The sequence below is a fragment of the Mesoplodon densirostris genome, chromosome 9 (genome assembly GCF_025265405.1).
Source record: "Mesoplodon densirostris isolate mMesDen1 chromosome 9, mMesDen1 primary haplotype, whole genome shotgun sequence".
Taxonomy (NCBI): Eukaryota; Metazoa; Chordata; class Mammalia; order Artiodactyla; family Ziphiidae; genus Mesoplodon; species Mesoplodon densirostris.
In genome coordinates, this window is record NC_082669.1 from 71382068 (window position 1) to 71403163 (window position 21096).

General features: G+C 37.4%; 1 protein-coding gene across 1 annotated transcript in view; it reads right to left on the reverse strand.

Annotated features, from left to right (window-relative positions):
• Window positions 1-13852, reverse strand: part of DPY19L2 (dpy-19 like 2) — an 87968-nt gene extending 74116 nt beyond the window's left edge. Inside the window, exons 1-4 of the mRNA XM_060108199.1 lie at window positions 13471-13852; window positions 10091-10115; window positions 8654-8741; window positions 4795-4932 (exon numbers count right to left, since the gene is read on the reverse strand). Of these exons, the coding sequence (XP_059964182.1) occupies window positions 4795-4932; window positions 8654-8741; window positions 10091-10115; window positions 13471-13852 (633 nt within the window). The remainder of the gene's footprint in view (window positions 1-4794; window positions 4933-8653; window positions 8742-10090; window positions 10116-13470) is intronic.
• Between the last annotated feature and the right edge of the window lie 7244 nt (window positions 13853-21096).

The following is a 21096-nucleotide window of genomic DNA, read 5'->3' on the forward strand; positions in this document are numbered from 1 at the left end:
AGCCAGTGCAATAAGGTAAATAAGAGTAATAACAGACATACAGATTAAAAGAAAATAATACTCTATTTGCATATTAAATGACTCACTATGTAGAAAATCCCAACATACGTATAAAAAAAAAAATACTCCTAGAACTAATAAGTGAATTCAGCAAGATTGCAGGGTGAAAGATAAACATACCAAAATAATCAACTGTATTTCCATGTAGCAATGAACATGTGGGCATCAATATTAAAAATACAATCCCCTTTATCATCATTTAAAAAAACATGAAATAGGGCCTCCCTGGTGGCGCAGTGGTTAAGAGTCCGCCTGCCGATGCAGGGGATACGGGTTCGTGCCCCGGTCTGGGAGGATCCCATATGCCGCGGAGCGGCTGGGCCCGTGAGCCATGGCCGCTGGGCCTGCGCGTCCGGAGCCTGTGCTCCGCAACGGGAGAGGCCACAACAGTGAGAGGCCCGCATACCGCAAAAAAAAAAAAAAAAAAAAAAAGAAAAAACATGAAATACTTAGGTGTATATTTATCAAAACACATACAAGACCTGTATGCTGAAAACTACACAATGCTTTTGAAAGAAACCAAAGAATACCTAAATAAACAAGCGACATACCATGTTCATGAATTAGAAGACTCAATAGCAAAGAGGTCAATTCTCCTCAAATTTATTTACATGTTTAATGTAATTCTTATCAACGTATCGATAGAATTAGATATAGATAACATTATTGTTAAATACACATTAAAAGGCACATGAACTAGCTAAACCAATTTTGAAAAAGAATGAAGTGAGAGAAATCAGTTTACCTAATCCAAGACTTACTGTATAGGTACATTAATCAAAACCATATGGGGCCTCCCTGGTGGCGCAGTGGTTGAGAGTCCGCCTGCCGATGCAGGGGATACGGGTTCGTGCCCCGATCTGGGAGGATCCCATATGCCGCGGAGCGGCTGGGCCCGTGAGCCATGGCCGCTGGGCCTGCGCGTCCGGAGCCTGTGCTCCGCAACGGGAGAGGCCACGACAGTGAGAGGCCCGCATACCCAAAAAGAAAAAAGAAAAAAAAAAAACAAAAAAAAAAAACTATATGGTACTGGCAGAGGGACAGACACATAACTCAATGGAAGAGAGCAGGGAACCCAGAAGTAAACCCATAGAAATATGCCTAATTTATTGTCACATAGGTGCAAAAGCAATTCAATGAAGAAAAGATAGCCCTTTCAACAAGTGGTATGGAAACTATTGGACATCTACAGGTAAAAAACAGCAACAACATAACCTTTACCCAAGTCGCAAGTCTCACATCACATAAAGAAATTAATTCAAAATGAAATGGATCACAGACAGAATTCTAATTGCTTTTAGAAAAAAACATAGAAAATATTTAGCATCTAGGGCTAGGCAAAGAATTCTTAGACTTGACACCAAAAGCACAATCCACAAGAAGAAAAATTGCTACACTGGACTCCATTAAAATTTAAAAATTTTCTTATGCAAAAGACTCTACTTAAGAGGATGAAAAAACAAGGTATAGACTGGGAGAAAATATTTGCAAACCACATACCTGGCAAAGAAGTAGTACCTAGAATAAATAAAGAACAACCTAAGATTCAACATTAAAAAAAAACCACCCAATTAGAAAATGAGCAAAAAACATGAAGACACATTTCACTGAAGAGGGTATACAGATAGCTAATGAACACAAAAAAGGGGCGTTCAACAACATTAGTCATTAGGGAAATGCACATTAAAACCACAATGATAAATCACTACATTCTGATAAATCAGAATGGTTAAAATAAAAAATAGTGACAACACCAAATGCTGGAGACCCTGTGGAGAAAGTGAATCACTTATACATTCCTGGTAGAAATGTAAAATTGCATAACCACTCTGGAAAACAGTTTGGCAGTTTCTTATGGTTTGTTCCTTTTTTATTGCTGAATTGTATTCCTGGTATGAGTGTACCACAGTTTCTTTAACCATTCACATGTCAAAGGACATCTGTGTTGTTTGCAGTTTTGTGCTACAATGTATAAAGCTACAATAAACGTGTATAGGTTTTTGTGTGAACATAAATTTTAATTTCTCTGGGATAAATGTCCTGGAGTACAACTGCTGGATTATATGGTTTACATCTGTAATTTAAAAACTGGAAATAATTTAATATCCATAATAGGGAAATATACAAATAATTTTGGAATTCATAAAATGGTTAAAATTAAAGAAAAATAAATATGTACATACATTTTCAAAAATTCCAAAATAAAATATTGAGGAAAAAGTTGTAGAGTGATATGTTCAGTATGAGAACACTTCTGTGAAATTACAAAAACACAAACAATCCTTGAAAAAAGAACTGGATGGATATACACATCAAATTCACGATAATGATGCTTGTGAGAATGGGAAAGGAACAAACTTAACTGGGAAGCAGAACAAAGATGACTTTAACTGTATTTATAATGCTTTATCAGAAGCAAAAACGATAAAAGAAAAGCATTTATTTACTGTAGGTGGTTGACCACACATATTTGCACATTATTCTCTAGCTTCTGCAATTTTAAACATTTTAAAATCAAAATAAGAATAATTTTTAAAAGCTATAAAATATGAAGAAAGAAATAAAAAGCAAGACTTTTTAACTAATCTGCTGGATTCTGAGATAACTCAAAAGTAGTTCTTACCATGCTGTCAAGTCAGCATTTATCTGCAGAGTTCACAAACTGAATCTACAATATTTTTTCTCCTTTTTTCCAATTTCTAGAATTTGAAGACTATCATAAAATTCATACTTTTTTTAGTATTGGGAAGTATTCATAGATTTCTAGCTATATAACTAAATAAATCTTGCCTTATTAATGTATCCCCAAGGTCACTATTCTACTCATCACTGTCACTGTCTCTTCATGTGATCAGTATGCCCATCCACACGGTCTCTAAAGCCAACAGATGCAACTGACAAAGGATTAATCTCCAAAATACACAAACAGCTCATGCAGCTCAATATTAAAAAACAAACAATCCAATCGAAAAAATGGGCTGGAGGCCTAAATAGACATTTCTCCAAAGAAGACATACAGTTGGCCAACAAACATATGAAAAAATGCTTAACATCACTAATTATTAGAAAATGCAAATCAAAACTACAATAAGTTATCACCTCACACCAGTCAGAATGGCCATCATGAAAAAATCTACAAACCATAAATGCTGGAGAAGGTGTGAAGAAAAGGGAACCCTCTCACACTGTTGGTGGGAATGTAAATTGATACAGCCACTATGGAGAACAGTATGGAGGTTCCTTAAAGAACTAAAAATAGAACTACCATATGACCCAGCAATCCCACTACTGGCCATATACCCTGAGAAAACCATAATTCAAAAAGAGTCATGCACCACAATGTTCACTGCAGCACTATTTACAATAGCCAGTACATGGAAGCAACCTAAGTGTCCATCGACAGATGAATGGATAAAGAAGATGTGGTACATATGTTCAATGGAATATTACTCAGCCTTAAAAAGGAACGAAATTGAGTCATCTGTAGAGACATGGATGGATCTAGAGACTGTCATACAGAGTGAAGCAAGTCAGAGAGAGAAAAACGAATATTGTATATTAATGCATATATGTGGAATCTGAAAATATTGGTATAGACAATCTTATTTGCAAAGCAGAAAAAGAGACACAGATGTAGAGAACAAATGTATGGAGACCAAGAGGGAAAAGGGTGGGTGGGATGAATTGGGAGGTTGGGACTGACATATATACTATCGATACTATGTATAAAATAGAAAACTAATGAGAACCTACTGTATAGCACAGGGAACTCTATTCAGTGCTATGTGGTGACCTAAATGGGAAGGAAATCTGAAAAAGAAGGGATACATGTATATGTATAGTTGATTCACTTTGCTGTACAGTAGAAACTAACACAACATTGTAAAGCAACTATACTCCAATAAAAATTTTTTTAAAAGAAGCTATTGGGGCTTCCCTGGTGGCGCAGTGGTTGAGAGTCCACCTGCCGATGCAGGGGACGCGAGTTCGTGCCCCGGTCCGGGAGGGTCCTAAATGCCGCGGAGCGGCTGGGCCCGTGAGCCATGGCTGCTGGGCCTGCGCGTCCGGAGCCTGTGCTCCGCAGCGGGAGAGGCCACAGCAGTGAGAGGCCCGCATACAGCAAAAAAAAAAAAAAAAAAGCTATTGTACTTATATTTGTATCTATTTTGCTTTTGCCCTGACATTACTTTTATCAAATCATTCATTTATTGCATTTTATAAAAACAAGGAGTAGGTAATTTGATGAATACTGATTAAAGAATGCTTCAATAATATCTTCCCATAACGTTTTCTCTGCTGATGTTTTGTAATATATGGTCTTTGTACATACTGCAATAGCCATGTACTGCTTTTCACCGAGACTTGCTTGGGGAAAAGAAGAGGAATTTAACAGGATATATTTTTGCTATAATTAGAAAATAATAGATGGAGGTTTAAAAAAAAATAAAGCCAACAGACCATCACCCTCGAGAATCCTTCTTGGCTCCTTCCCATTTGGCCTATTACGCTAGTCATTAATTCCATACTAAGGTTCTATTCTTTAAGTTCATTTGAGCATAATTTCTGGGGTTTTTAAATTTAGGAGAGGAACTTTTGATACACTGCTCAACTATAAGGACACATACAATCAATAAACTTTAAAATCCCCTCCTTCCTATAACATCATTGAGCTTACTATTTTTATCTGATAAAGAAGAATCCCTCTACAAATATTTGTCCCCAAATATTGCTTACCTCTGGATAAAGATGGAAGTGTTTCACTGTATTAATTACAAGGGGATATTCAGTGAGCCTGTCATTCATAATCATCCACAGACCTCCAAAAAATGAAGGCGCTTCGATAATGGTTTTGAAGTAGGAATAATAAAGTCCCTTTAAAAAAGTACAAATTGTCAATGTAAGTAAAATTTGAAAATATTTATTTTTATAACTCTTTTTAGAACAATTTACTCTGAAAAAAAGAAAAGGATAGATAATAAGACTACCTAATTTCTCCTCGCTAGTGCATTCTTGGATGCAAAAAAGGCATACATTTTCAGGTTATCACTATACTATTCTTTCATATTTTCTGTAGGTTTGAAAAAGAGTTAAAGGGATGGTTAAACATTTTAAGGAGCTTTTCTAACCACACCTTAAAATATGTAAACAATATATTTTTAATTTTACCAAGCCTGATTTTACCCCCACATTATGAGATGCCTAGAGGTTGAGATCTGATGATTCTGGCATAGAGATGACTTCATGTCCTTGTACATGTAGAACTTGGCATAGAGAAAATTACTTCTTTTTCTCCAACTCTTAGGAAATAACAGTGACTACAAGAGCATTAGATGCAACTTTGTGCTTTCATCTTACTTCCTAATTCCATCTATTGGCTCTGCACAAGGTGAAAGCTAACTAAATGTGAACCAACTATTGTTCATGACACAAATGCTGTGTCCTAAAAAAAGGATTACTTTAGTGCATTATTCCAGCATGTGGAATAATGATTTTATTAGGTTACTAAAAGTGCTGTTTAGTTAAATTCCAAAGATTAACAAAAGCATGTTGTTTCATATTACTTCCTCATCAATTTCCTGCTTTCCTTCCTAAAAAATAAAGGGCCACATAGTTTGTAATACACGCTCCCTCAAAAAACATTAAAAGCAATTTTCAACCCCACACGCATTCCTGCTTCATACAACTATAGGTACTTTATTTTTGATAGACTAAGCAACACTAGTGACTATTAAAATTAAAATATCTGGGGGGCTTCCCTGGTGGTGCAGTGGTTAAGAATCTGCCTGCCAATGCAGGGGACATGGGTTCGAACCCTGGTCCGGGAAGATCCCCCATGCCACGGAGCAACAAAGCCCATGTGCCACAACTACTGAGCCTGCGCTCTAGAGCCCATGAGCCACAACTACTGAAGCCTGGGCGCCTAGAGCCCATGCTCCACAACAAGAGAAGCCACCGCAATGAGAAGCCCACGTACCGCAACGAAGAGTAGCACCCACTCACTGCAACTAGAGAAAGTCCACACGCAGCAATGAAGACCCAACACAGCCAAAAATAAAATAAAATAATTTTTTTTAAAAGTATAAAAAAAATTAAAGATTTGTTTTAGCTGATGTCTGTAAAAGCATTTATTCATAATTTTGATTAGTAAAATAAGTTCATATCAGGATCTTTCCCTTTTCTTATGAGAGAAACAAGGCAATACTACAATGAAAAGATATTTAATATGCATGTCTATACTTAGATAAGTAGAAAATATATAAATTTTTGTTAATAACAGTTATTATTTTTGGGCCAGGTACTGTGCTATGTGCTTCATTCATTTTCATCTTCCTTCATTTTTGGTAAAACCCTGTAAGGCTGGCATTATTCCCAGTTAACAGATGAGACTGAGAATCAAAGTTAACTTACTAGCCATTATGCAAGAAAGCACAGAACTGCTATCTGAATCTAGTGATCTGTCATTAAAGCCCAGACTCTGCCACAGCTATGCTCTTTATTTAATATTTTATATACTGTCTTTGGAAATAATACCTATAATAAAAATTCAAATGCTAACACACCCAATTCTTCAAAGCTTTAAGTGGCTATACGGTGAGACTTAAAAAGCAATGGCTGAGATACCTAGAGTAGGCAGATTTATAGAGACAGGAAGTAGAACAGAGGTCACCAAGCAGCTAGGTGAGGAGTGACTGTGAGTGGGGAGTTAAGTGTTTAGCAGGTACAGTCTCTTTGGGATAATAAAGTTCTGGAGATAGATGGTGGTGATGGTTGCACAACTATATAAGTGTACTTAATGCCACAGAACTGTATACTTTAAAATAGTTGAAATGGTAAATTTTGCTAATTTTTTTAATTAAATTTTTTTATTTTAATTTAGCCACAATTAAAACCAAAAAACAAAACTAGTGGCTAAACAGTCAGGAGACCCAGTTTCAATTCTTCTCTTGGCCCCTAACTAGCTGATCTGGAAGACAGTCCTGGCCTCTCTTAATTGTAAATTTCTGCAATTCTGGCATTCTTTTTCCCATTTAACCCCCATAACAATTGTGTGAAATACATATGGTAGATAGATTATCTCCATTTTATAGGTTAGGTGCCAAAAAAACAGAAAGCATTATATCAAAAGTTGTTTCTTAAAAGAAATTATCTTGAAATCAAGAGAGCTAAAAAAAAATTTAAAGAGCCAGATAAAACATGGGGTCTTCCAACTCCACCCTAAGGGAAAGCAATTTCTGATCATTTTGGTAGCCCTGTATCACTTATTTTTTATTTTATTTTATTATTATTATTATTTTTTGCGGTACGCAGGCCTCACACTGTTGTGGCCTCTCCCGTTGCGGAGCACAGGCTCTGGAAGTGCAGGCTCAGCGGCCATGGCTCACGGGCCTAGCCGCTCCGCGGCATGTGGGATCTTCCCGGACCGGGGCACGAACCCGTGTCCCCTGCATCGGCAGGCGGACTCTCAACCACTGCGCCACCAGGGAAGCCCTATTTTTAGTTTTTTGAAGAATCTCCATAATGGCTGCACTGATTTACATTCCCACCAACAGTGTACAAGGGTTCCCTTTTCTCCACATCTTCAGCAACGTTTGTTATTTGTACACTTTTTGATGGCAGCCATTCTGACAAGTGTGAGGTGATATCTCATTGTGGTTTTGATTTGTACTTCTCTAATAATTAGTGATGTTGAGCATCTTTTTATGCGCCTGTTAGCCACTTGTATGTCTTCTTTGGAAAATGTCTGTTCAGGTCTTCTGTCAATTTTTTTAACTTTTTCTTTTATATTGAGTTGTGTGAGTTGTTTTTGTATTTTGGATATTAACCCCTTATTAGTCATAGCATTTGCAAATATTTTCTCCCATTCAGTAGGTTGTCTTTAAGTTTTGTGGATGGTTTCCTTTGCTTTGCAAAAGCTTTTAGGTTTAACTAGACTCTCTATTTGTTTATTTTTACTTTTATTTCTTTTGCCTTAGGAGACAGATCCAAAAAATATATTGCTACAATTTATGTCAAAGAGTGTTCTGCCTATGTTCTCTTCTAGGAGTTTTATGGTTTCAGGTCTTACATTAGGTCTTTAATCCATTTTGAGTTTATTTTTGTTTATGGTATGAGGACTAAAACACTTTTTTATTTAAATAATAAACCTACAGGCCAGATTTCAAAAACAAACCTATGGTTACCTAAGGGGAAAAGTGGGGTGGGGAGAGATAAGCTAGGAACCTGGGATTAACATACACACATTACTATATATAAAATAGATAACCAACAAGAACCTACTGTATAGCACAGAGAACTCTACTCATATTCTGTAATAATCTACATGGGTAAAGAATCTCAAAAAGAATGAATATGTGTATACATATAACTGAATCAGTTTTCTGTACACCTGAAACTAACACAACATTGTAAATCAACTATATTCCAATAAAATTTTTTTTAAAAAACAGCAAAAATAAAAAAAATAAACCTATAGGCTATAGTTTGAGAAACAGTGCAATTCACCAAAAATTCATTTCAGTTCCTAATAAATTTCCACCTTATAGTCTCACTATTCTTAAACTACAAATGAATTCATTAGAAGAAAGAACCTAACCATTTCAGTGCGAAAAGTCATCTCCCGTTCCAAGGATGAGAGGTGAGAAAAATGACGATCATTTTCAAAAAGCTTTATTAAATGTATCCTAGAAGAAAAATAACATGTTTCAAAAACAGCACTAAAATAACTATTATAAACAAAGTATGAAAGCCATGAAAAGACAAAGAATAAATTTTTATAATAAATATTGAGATAATTTTGTAACTTGCTAATTTGTATATTTTTAGGCATTCATAAGCTAGCATTAGCACAGAGCTGAAATTCCTTAACTCCCTGGTTCCTAATCTTAATTGTGTATCTAAAACTCCTGCAGATCTCATCACCCTTCCTCCTACTCCAGGCCTCTAAATCAGAACAGAAGCATGTTTTTGTCTGTTAGGTTTCACAAGTGTTTCCAATGTACCAGGTTTGGGAAATGCCTCTAACTGTTGAAAAGCTTTGGAATATAACTTTAAATAAAATTATTTTAGGTTAAAGCAATTTTTAAATAAGTATAATACTACATAAAGTGCCAAAGAACACAGGACTGTACTTTGAGATATTTATTAATGCAACTTAAAAAAACAGCTGTAGGTACTGAAAACAGGAGCATATGTGACAAATAAATTATAGTCAGCAATTATGCTATCCTTAATTTACATAGTAGATGCTTTCCAATGAAATACAAAATAAATCAAAATTCCATATAGCAACGCTGTCTTTCACTCACCTTCGTTTACACATAGGACACATGCCACAGTACCAACAGCTGTAGGAAATGTTTCTTATCATTACAGCCTTAGTTCTAACATTGAAATCTCCCTGCAGAATAATGATCAGAAGAGCACTGTCCCAACAGGATGTGGGGCAGATCCCATTCTTCCCAATAGTAGAAATCCTTGAGCTCAGGTAGAAATGAAGATATGTCAGAGGAAAAATATTATTATTTTACATAGAGTTTTTACAAACATATCATTTGTGTAAAATTATATGCAGGTGTATGCATACTGAAAGGCTCATTTAATTCTGTATTACCATCACAGAGTGTTTATCTTCATTTCTACCTGATTTCCAATTGACAGGTGTTACTAAAACTTTGTCTCTAAGTTTATGTCACTAACAACACTCAATTACTATAAAATGAGGAAGTTTTTTTACATGAAATAAACATGAAAAGTACACTACAAAAGCTAGATATTTAAGAAACATAGTGGTGAATCCTTTGATAAAGCAAAAATATTTTAATTCATAAGTTACTATTCCCCTAATGCATCCATTTATAAAAGTTGCTTCACATGAGGTTTTAAAAAAGGTTATATATATATATATGTAAACTGGTGCACATACAGATGTTCTATACACATAACAAGCAGTTATTGTTTTATTATATGCAAACAGCAATGGCAATTTTTAATCCAAATGTTTTCATTGATTTCAAACTGAAACTAATCTTACCAGTGCAAAATTGCCACAAAGGCAGCTGGAAAAAGAAGAAAAGAAAAAAGTCATTAAAAGCTGCTTCATTATAATATACCTTTAAAACAACTATTTAATAATTTTTAAAACAAACATTGCACTGTTGAAAGTTCCCAATCATGATTCTCCAGCTCTTTTTCCATATTCTTACCATCCTGAGCTCATTCCTACCACTCTTCAGTATTTCTCAGATTTACTAGTTTTATGCCACGATCAGCAAACTATGGCCCATGGTCTGTTTTTGTATTGTCTGCAAGCTAAAAATATTTGTTAAATTTTTTAAGGGTTATAAAAATAAGAAAGAATAGGTAACAGAGATCGTATGTGGCCTGTGAAGCTTAAAATATTTACCACCTGGGTCTTTATAGAAAAAGTATATACCTGCTACATATGTTAACTTTCTATCTAATACATACATAATATACTCTGAACCACTTTAAAATTAAACCTATACCTCCCCTCTCAACTCAAAACAGATGCCCCTCTGATAAGGTTTCATTAACTCTTAAGATACACAGAGAATGCCTTATTCAACTATACCTGTATCCTCTTTCTTATTCTCCAATTACTCTTAAAAATGATATTTAAGGAAAAGATCAAAAATCCTACTAAGTCCATCTGGCTTTCCAAAAACCCTCAAAATATTCATGTGCCTCTCCCTCCCTTTACTCCACATTCCACACCTGATAAAATGGTAAGGTGTAATGATGCCAATATTGTAAAGGCAAAGAAGTGCTTATCACAGTTCCTTTCAAAGTTGTGATAAAAAGCTGACTCCTGGGCCCCCATATCCTGTCTCTGTCAATCTCACCTCTGATAGTGACCCAATCTTATACTTTACTGAAACAAAGATCATTTAATGCGAGCACTCCCAAAGTCTCTTATATCCACTTCAACATTTCTCTACGTAGTAATTCCCTCTCTTGGAACCTGAATCCCACCCTCTCCCCTTGGTTCTTCCCTTCAGCCTTTAATTTTCCTAGGCCTTAAAACACTTCTCTTGATCTAGTAGGCCTTCCAACTACGAAATATTCTCTCCTCCACACCCCCCGCCATTATCTAATAAGATTCTTAGCCTACTTCTTTCTTCTAAGTTCCTGTAACTCTTAAATGACCAATGATCAGTTAGTTATCAACATCAATGGCCCTCTTTCACTTCTGCTTTTCAATCTCTCTGTAGCATTTGACCAGATTCTTAGATTTCTTCCTCTGTTATCTTCCATCATACCAACTCTTCCATCTTCCATCATACCAACCCTTTCTGACCATTTTGTTTTTATATGCGTATCTATCTGGTTTTCCTTCTCTCACGTCTTAAAACTAAGTATAACGGGTTTTCCCAAATAGCTTTACTTTGCCCACTTTCCTCTCTTGGAAATCTCACTCAATCTTAACGTTTCAACTCACTTCCACATGGATAATTCCCAAATCGACACTCCTCATGCCTGAACAAATGTTCTCTCTCCCTCTCCTCACACTCTTTTCCTCTTCTACCTCACTACCTACCCAGTTCCTCTCAATTTGTTGCCATTAACTTTCACCTCTGTCCTCTCTTCTCCATTCCTACTATTGCTACCCTCATTAAGACCACTATTGCCTGGATTCCAGCATTCAATTATTTTTTCTGCTTCTTTTCTCAATCCATATCCAGTCCATTTTACACAATGCTGTCAAATTATTCTCTCTGAAGCACACTTCTGATCATTTCACTCTATTTAAAAATCATTCAATGCCAACATTGTGAATGTACTGTCACAAAATTGTTCACTTTAAAAATGGTTAATTTATGTTATGTGCATTTCACCTCATTAAAAAATTATTTTCCTAAAGAAAAGAATCAATTGATGCCTCCCTACAGAACAAAGTCCAAATGCCTTAAACCTAGGCTTGAATTAGACTCTCCATGGCTGGTCCCAACCAACCTTTTGAACTTCCTACTTTCTCTTCTTTTTGTACCCTTACTCTGCTTTCATATTTTCTTACATTCCATGACTCTGATTATGCTGTTCTTTTTTTTTTTTTTTTTGCGGTACGCGGACCTCTCACCGTTGTGGCCTCTCCCATTGCGGAACACGGGCTCCAGACGCGCAGGCTCAGCGGCCATGGCTCACGGGCCCAGCCGCTCCGCGGTGTGTGGGATCTTCCCGGACCGGGGCAAGAACCCGTGTCCCCTGCATCGGCAGGTGGACTCTCAACCACTGCGCCACCATGGAAGCCCTATGCTGTTCTATAGGCCTCTAAACTTGTTCTCTGCTTCATGCATCCAAATATTAGCCTTTGGTCACAATTCAAATCTCACCTTTTCCTAAAAGTCTTATCTGATCTCATTTCCCACTTTCCATTCTCCAGTATGTTCACTCTTTTGAACTCTCATAGCACTTAATATACTCACTCATCATTTCACCCAACATTGAGTGCCTTCAATGTGCCAGTCATGGGTGCACCAGGGCTTGTGTTTGGGCAAAACACCTCTGTATTCAAGACCATGTTGATTCTGGATGTGGAATGTATCTGTTTCCATAATTAGACATCTGACAAAATCTAAATATGAACCCCCATCTATTATTTCTCAAGTATTTTCAACACACCCCAAATGTGGACATTCATTCTACTTTAATTAACATCAGCAGTCAACTTAGAAAAGAAATCACAGTAACTTACATTAGGAGACATTTATCTATGTTTCAATGCACATCAGCAGCCAGTCTGACCAAAGACTAGACTCAAAACTGATTTTAATGAAACAGCAATATTTAAGTTACGTCTTCAGCTACAGAAAATGAGGAATACAAATAAACATCTTTCAAATGCTTAAATAAGAAAATTTAAGCATCAAAGCTCCTCAGCAAGATGAAAATAAATGGAAAACATAGGGAAATATATTGCCTAATGTGACTATTTCTGCTATTAAAGATTCTCAACTCATTAAAATAACCAAGTTTATTTTTCTTTATTCAAGGTGCAGAAAAATACAATGTCTGACCTCTCCCCCCGCCAAAAGCTACCCTATCATTTTCACAACTTGTGATAAATGGCTGCCTTAAGATGACATTTTGTTGGTGACACATGAAGTGATCACTGTTCCTGAAAACCCTTGAAAATGTTTTAAAAGAACTTAAAAAGAACTTTAAAAGAAGAGGGCTGGAAATTCTTGTCAGCGATTTTCCAGAGATTGGACTTCGCCATTATTGCTGCTAGACTTGCTTGTTAAACTGATCTGCAAGATTCACCAAAACCACTTCCAACCCGAGGCTCAGAGGGCCCGCGGGTCCCTCGGATGCGAGCCTACCGCGCGGGATTGCTGGGCCTCGAGCCGTCGGGGCTCCTGCCGAGGGCTTCCCCCGGTCGACTCTGCTCACCTATGCCGAGGGTCATCCTGCCCGTGAACTGACATCTCCGCAACAGATGCACCTTGTCGCGGAGCTGCTCCATGAAACAGCTGAGGAATTGAAAGCGGCCGAGAGGAACGGTCCTTGCGACCGCCTCCATTTGCAGGCAATTCTGCGCGTTCAGGTTTCGGGTACTCCGCAGCGAGTACTCCTGGGCGGCCCCTGGCAGGTTCCCCCCGCATGCGGGCAAAGACAGCTTCGGCTTTTTCACCTCCCCCTTCGGCTCCTCGTCCAACTCCGGCTCCCCGGCTTCGGTGGCCCGGCGCCGCGGCTGCCTACACTGCGGGGAGCGGGGAGAGTGCGACGGCTCTGAGACCGTTTCTTTGAGCTTATTCCTCGTTTGCCCGACCATTTTCTCATAGTCCCTGTTCGGATGGAGCTGCTACTCTCTCCGGCGCGGGCCCGGCCGAGTCGGGCGAGGTCCGTAGGGGTCTGGCTCGGCTCGCAGCCTCAACGACTAGTCCCCGCCGCCGTTGCGGGCCACCGGCTAGTCAAGGCGACCGCGAACCCTGGAAGGGGGGCGGCGTCAGGCCCAAGCTGCCCCGCGCTGCCGGTGCGCCGCCCACGCGTGCAGCCCCACGTGCGCAGGCCGTGCGCGCATCCCGGCGCGCATCCTCCCACGTGCGCCTCCACGTGTCCAGCCCCAAGTAAGCGGACTCCGCGCAGAGCTCCACGCGCGTCTCCTCACGCGTATCCCCTCAAGTGCGCCGCCCAGCTCACCGCCGCCCTACGCTGCTGGTGGACAAGTCTGAGGAACTTTCTTCGACTTTAGGCTTAGCTTTGTTATTTTTACCAAAAGATTGTCTGTCTCGAGGTTATTGAAGGGAAAGGAGATCTCAATTGAAAGAATAACCGTAGAAAGAGAGCGAGGGAAGAAAGTGGGCGCCTGTGATGCACCTGGCACTTATTAGGAGCGTCTCTCCTCGCCTCCTTGGAACACTTAGCATTGGGCACTCAGTCCGTCTCCTACGCCGAGGCAGTGGCCCGAGGCCGCAGGCAGCAGGTGGCAGAGCAGGCGTCAGCCCGGTGAGTCTAACCCCAGAGCCTCTGGTTGACGCGAACTCGGTGACGTCCCCTTTGAGGACAGCGCTTATTAATCCATTCTGAAGTGAAATTGTGTCCCCAGCAAGGTTGCTCAGAATTCGTCAGCAGTTGAGCGCGGAGTTGCGCTCAGCAGTCTCCCCCTTCTGAACCAGGGACCACCCAGGACCACGTGAGAGGGGAGCCCCATAGTCACTGCACAGCCACACGTGATGCCAGGACGGCTGGCAAAGATGGACAGGGGCCATTGGCATTTTTCATGTCCTCTGTTACAGGCCAGGCCGCTGGAGCCCACGACGCTTCACGTCCCATCTGTTTTATCATGGATCGAACTCCCTAAGCCCCTTCTCCCCCATCTAATCTAGGCTCACTGTGGCCAGGTTAATTTTCCGCATGCCACACCCTTCAGAAATGCTCGTGGTTCCCATTAGCCCGCAAATGAAACGTAAACTCCTTGGCTTGTTCATCGGTACCTTCAGCAAGCTGCCCCAGTCTGCCTTTTCAACTTTAGTTTCCCACCTCCGCGGACACAAATCTTCCTTTCCAGTTATTACAAGTGAGGTCCGCAGTGTGACTCCATAACTATCCATTTACTTATACCGAAAAGCCCTCCTGTAGCTTTTTCATGCACTTCTGCCTGCCCATCTCAATTCTATCACCTTCCAAGCCCCAGCCCACGTTAATTTCCCTACTCTGAAGGTCTAAAGCAGTTACTGACAGTATTATTCATCTTGTCACTTACTTAAATTCAATAAGTGCTAATATTAATTTGTTGGTTTGTAAGATTTTCTTCAAGGAGCGTTTCTACATTCCTGGCACTATGTTTGGTGCTTAAAATGTTTTCGCATCTAGGGAATTGCCTGGCGGTCCAGTGGTTAGGACTCCGCTGTTTCGCTGCTAAGGCCAGGGGCCCCCGCGGCCGCGGCGGGGCCAAAAAAAAAAAAAAGTTTTCGCATTAAATTCACACGATAACTTTGTACGAATTAGGAAGCCGCGGATCAAGGATGTAGTGATTTACCCAACTTTTAACAGCTAATAAATCGTCCAATCCTGAGTTTACAATACAAGGTACTTATGGGTGGTTGATAAAAATATATTATTGAGTAAATATGCAAATTCAAAAAAATACCTTATTTTTTCATATGAGTATTTTAATATTGTTTTTGGAATGCAGTGATTTTGTTTCCCTTTGATAAAAAGGGAATTGTAGAATTAGGTTAAACTCATAAAATGAATTGGGTGGATTTGCACCTTTTTGTATGTATTAGAACATCTGGTTCTGGAGCCTTTTTATTTTTCTTTAGTCTTTAAGTTTCCTCCATTATTAATGGTGTATTTACATTGTCTACTACTTCTGGTATCAATTTGGGAAATTTATATTTTCCAATAGACGTTTCAAGTCAGCTGAATTATACACCCTACTTTTACCTGAAATTGATATGGCCATCTGTGCCTTTTCAAAAAATCAGTGTTTTCCCAATTAATCTGTTTATCCTTCAACTCTCTGTGATTTTAATAGATGTGTTTAAGTTATATCTTGTTGAATATTTAAAAAGGTAATCTGAGGGTCCTTGTTGATAGATTATTCATTTAAGTGATTTTATAAGTTTTATGTCTTCGTTTTTCATGAGGAGTGGGTATTTTTGTGGGAAGTAAGGAATGGCTGCTACTGGAATGTTGGCCAGATGTCATTTTTAGTGACATTTTCTTGTAAAACTTTGAATTGAACTTTCTGATTTTGGTCTCCTTCTTTTCAATCTATTTTGCCTATTATGTTTCCCTTTTGTGAATTTGTTTGTTTCTTGGAGTTTCCAGTTGTCTTTTGTATCACTCCATGTCCTAACAGAATAAAGCCTATTCTTTCTGTTGGTCTAGCCCTTGAAAGTACAAATCTGGTCATGTTTGGCATTTAAAAAATAATTTTTATAATAATGTTCATTGTACTATTATTTATATAATTGAAAATTAGAAGTAACCTCCATGTCAAACAATGAATTACAGAACACTGATAACAGTGAAGCATTACTAAATTGACTAAAGTCGTTTTGAATGAATATTTAACAACATAGGAAAATACTCATGATATAGTGTTAAAGGTAAAATAAGCAGGATATATATGATTCAGATATATAGTAAACACATAGAATTAACTGTGTTCCATGCTCCATTCTAAATCTTTTACATAGAGGACTCATATATGCAAGATTACCAAGATTACCTTTAGCCAGTAACTTAACTGCTCTAATTTATGTCCCGATCTGAAAAATGCTGAAGTACCTAAAACATAGTAAAGCATCTAAAAGAGTATATGCTTAATTTGAAAATTATTACTATATCTTGGGGACTTCCCTGGCAGTCCAGTGGTTTAGAATCTGCGCTCCCACTGCAGGGGGCGCAGGTTCAATCCCTGGTGGGGGAACTAAGCTCCCACAGGCCACACAGCATGGCCAAAAAATAAAATAAAATAAAATAATTACTATATCTTGCTCTAGAGTGACCATATTCAGAGTATACTGATGAGTATTATTTCCAATTAATGTTTTGCTCACCTGGATTTTTGTCATTAAGTTATATGTTAGTTCTATTATTAAACAGTAATACGAGTTGAAGTTTCATTAGTTAACTCAGAAAACTGAGAGACAAGTTGCCTAAATAATTTTGCATTCTCTCAGTAAGGAGAGGGATAGATTGTGTATGTGAGGGAAAACATGGCGCTCAGTTTTATTCGCTTGAATAGAGTCTGACAAGTTTTCATCTTTTATAACTTCTCTAACAGTGTTCACTTATTTTGAGCTAGTTATTTTGAACAGTTATTTAAGTCATATTTTAGCTTTATGCTTATTAATGACAGTGACTTAAATCAGTATGCCTGATACTTATTCTATGGTGAACTGACAATTGAAATAGTGCATTATAATTTGATATAATGCAATGTATTCTCGAATTATTTTTTCCTCTTTGAGATGAAGATACCTTGTGATTTAGTTAATTGTTTCTCTTACATAGAGATTTCCCAGTCATCTATTTCTAAAACTTGTCTCTGTTTTCTCTTTTAGTAAAACAATTGCTAATTTTTACCCCAAAATACAATGAAACTGTATAACCAGCAGATGGCAATAACGACTTATAAATCAGAATTTTAAAAATTTACGGAAGTTTTTAAGTTCATTTTTAAAAAGAAAAATATTACTGTTCTTGTAATATATCAGTTAACTAAATATGAAGTGTAGGGAAATTCCAAATATAATCCAGCATAAAAATAAATACATTGCATATTTCACGTATCAAAATAATTAAGATATTCATTATGGTCAATGGTTGGTTTTCCAAATAATAATGACTTTGCTTTCATTGATTCAGAAAGTTTTTAACCAAATTTAAGTGTTTTAACTTTGTGCAAATACATAGACATAAATATAAGTGGATAGCTGAGTTACATCTATAACTAGCTTGGTTATATGAATCAGGAAAGATAGAGGTAATACAGTGAATATCATTTTGAAAATGTTAAATTTTCCACTTGTAAGTTGATAATTTAAAGTACTAATTTCACTTTAACAGATAATCTGCATACAAGATGGTGTTTTATTTGTGCTGTTTCACAGTTTCTTATACATTAAAGTACTTTTTTTCTCTTTTATGGTACAAAGAGTTGGAATTGGCATCAAAGTGTTTATGTCTAGTCTGTCATCATCAGTTAGTCCCCAAAATGGTAGCAAAATTCTTAGAATCTCATGATTATGCTAACTATAAGTGAACCACATATCCAAGATTTTTTCTGAGCATTTTGATTTAGTAATTTTATTCATTTCAATTAAGAAGTTTTAAAAAGATGAACTGAATGGGATTCATTTTTTAATACTTTTGCAAGAATTCCTATAAATTCACAAAGATGAAAAAATTTCTGTTTATTCATGTACCTCTATTCTTGTCTCAAAAATAGAATAACCATAGATATAGGCTTCTGGGTGGCTATTTATTTTCTAATTGGTCTGTTTTATATGTTAAAAGATTCTTTCAAATTCTTCTTCAGCAAGTTGCTTCCACTAAAAGAAATGTCATTGCATATGTATATTTTATAAAACAGCTGCTTCAGTCTAAAACCATTACATATCTCAGATTGATTCATTTTTTTTAAATAGTGCATTTGCTGCTATTGAATTACTTTATACAGCCTGTTTAAATTCTAGTTGGATGCAGGTGCTTTTTCATAGAAGAAAATGGAAAGTCACCGAGTTGCAGTGAAGCATACAGTGTAAATGTAAATGCATCTGTATATGACAGTTTGCATAAAACTGCCTTTTCATCCATGGGAGAAAAGGTATCTGTAATAAGTTGGAATTTCTAGGAGTTCTAGTCTACTTTCTGTGTCCATGAGGGTCCTATTCTCCTTTTAAAACTCTAGCTCTCTCAGCCACCCATACTGTTTAGTTCCCCAGATGTGTATCAGATGAAATGAGATCCCCTTGACCTTGAACAGCCTTATATAGGCATGTGTCATTCAGAGGAAGGAAGGTAATCCATTAATTAATTGGGAGAATTCCTTCCCCTCCCACATGGAGAGACTGCCTAATTGCATAAGATATGCACACTGATTTGAGCAGAAGGGTACTCAGTAATCATTTTTAAATGACTTAACCAATATATACACAAGCACATACATGAATATTTATACCAGACCCCAAAAGTCAATTTTTCCATGAACCCAGTGGTGATAGTTCCATGAACAAACTCCAACATACTGAGATTTTTAAAAATTTACCACCAAAGTAACTAATACAAGAATTACTACATTCAGTATAAATAAGCAAAAGTCGTAGACTATATTAAAGAATGAACTGTAGTATATGTAAGGGCAGGTTAAATACAAAATATAGCAAAAACAGAAATGAAACATAAGGCACCTGTGTGCTATGTTTTATATCACATAATATTTTAGATTGACTTAATATTTAACTTTGATCGTGACATAGTGGTCAAGAAATATCACAGTAGGGTATGAGCCAATATGTTTTGTGCAGTTTACTTCTCTAGCTCTGATTTCTTCAACTATGAAATAAAGACTTTGGACTACATGGCCTTATTAAAGTCTTTTAAACTTATTTGATTCTAGTTAGTATTTGAACATATGTTTAGGTAGCTGGAAAAATATACCTATTGAGTCATCAGTGCCCTGTACCAAACTCCCTTCTTAACAGTGCTTCTCTTCTCTCCTCATCTGTCTCCAGCTGTGTGTTCTGATTCCACCTTTATGGTCTTACTCTCTGCAATCTACCCCACAATTTATCCCCCATCCTGTCCTTAGTTGCTGCACCTCTCACTGCCAACTCAGATGAATTAAGCCTATCTCTCTCTGCCTATTCAGGCAGCCCCAACCCGGCCTCCACCTGATTCCTGATCTCTGTTCTGGTTCCTCCCTGATTCCACTTGCTTTCCATTCTCTTAAGTACAGTGGGCTTCATTGTTCCTATTCTCTAATTATGTCTGTCCTTTAGGAGCCAAAATGGCAACTGGAGTATAAAGGGAAGGGGAAATGTCCCTAAATAAGTAATAAGTGTTTATATGAAGACCACCAGGCTCTTGCTTTGGGCCGCAGAGTCCTGCTTTCACATAAATATTGACCCATCCTTAAAAGGTAAATGTGGAAGTTTAAAATTTCCTTCTTGTTTTTGCTACAATCTGAAACTCTTCTTGAGACACACCAGTGACAATGTAAAATTCTTGAGGAGAAAAATTGTTGAGTTTTGCTTTTATGTTTCTTATTTAAGGTTGCGTACCTGGATTCCGTAAAGGCAATGTAGACCTTAAATTTTTTTTCTTAAAATCTAGAAATTTTTGTTATAGGGGTTAGCACAATGTCTTAGTTATGAGTACAGACAGGATTTGAATCCTGGCTATCTCACTTACTGTAGATCTCTGAGCATTTCATTTCTCTAAACCTCAATTTTCTCATACCTCAAATGGGAATAATAATAGCTCCTACCTCATAGAGTTGTTGCAAAGATTAAGTAAGATAATGTATATAAAGTACATAGATATGTAGTAAATGTTTTACAAAAGGTAGCAATTATTATCATAGCAAGGCTCAAGATGGAGAAGGAATTATTTATATCACCTTTTTCTTTTCAGGGAGTCCAAAGAACCAGCTACAATTCCTCCTAGGGGGGGAAAAAAAACGGAGCTAAAAATAAGCCAATTTAAATTGAGAGCCTAAAACCATACAATGCTATCTAATAGGCAGTATTATCTTCTTTTCACAGATAAAAAAGAATTTTGAGGCAGGCAGAAGATTCTAGACTGCTCACTTTTAACTCACAAGTACACAAGATTTAACTCCCCTGGAAGTCCTCAAAGTTGACAAGTTGGGCCCTATAAAATGGAAATAAAATATTTTCTGGATAGCTTTTTCTATGTTTTAAAGTAACAGCTTTAGTGAGATATGATTCACGTACCATAAAATATGTTCTTTTAAAGTGTAGGATTCAGTGACTTTAGTATATTCACAATGTTGTGGAACTATCACCACTATCTAAGTCCACATTTTCACTACCCCAA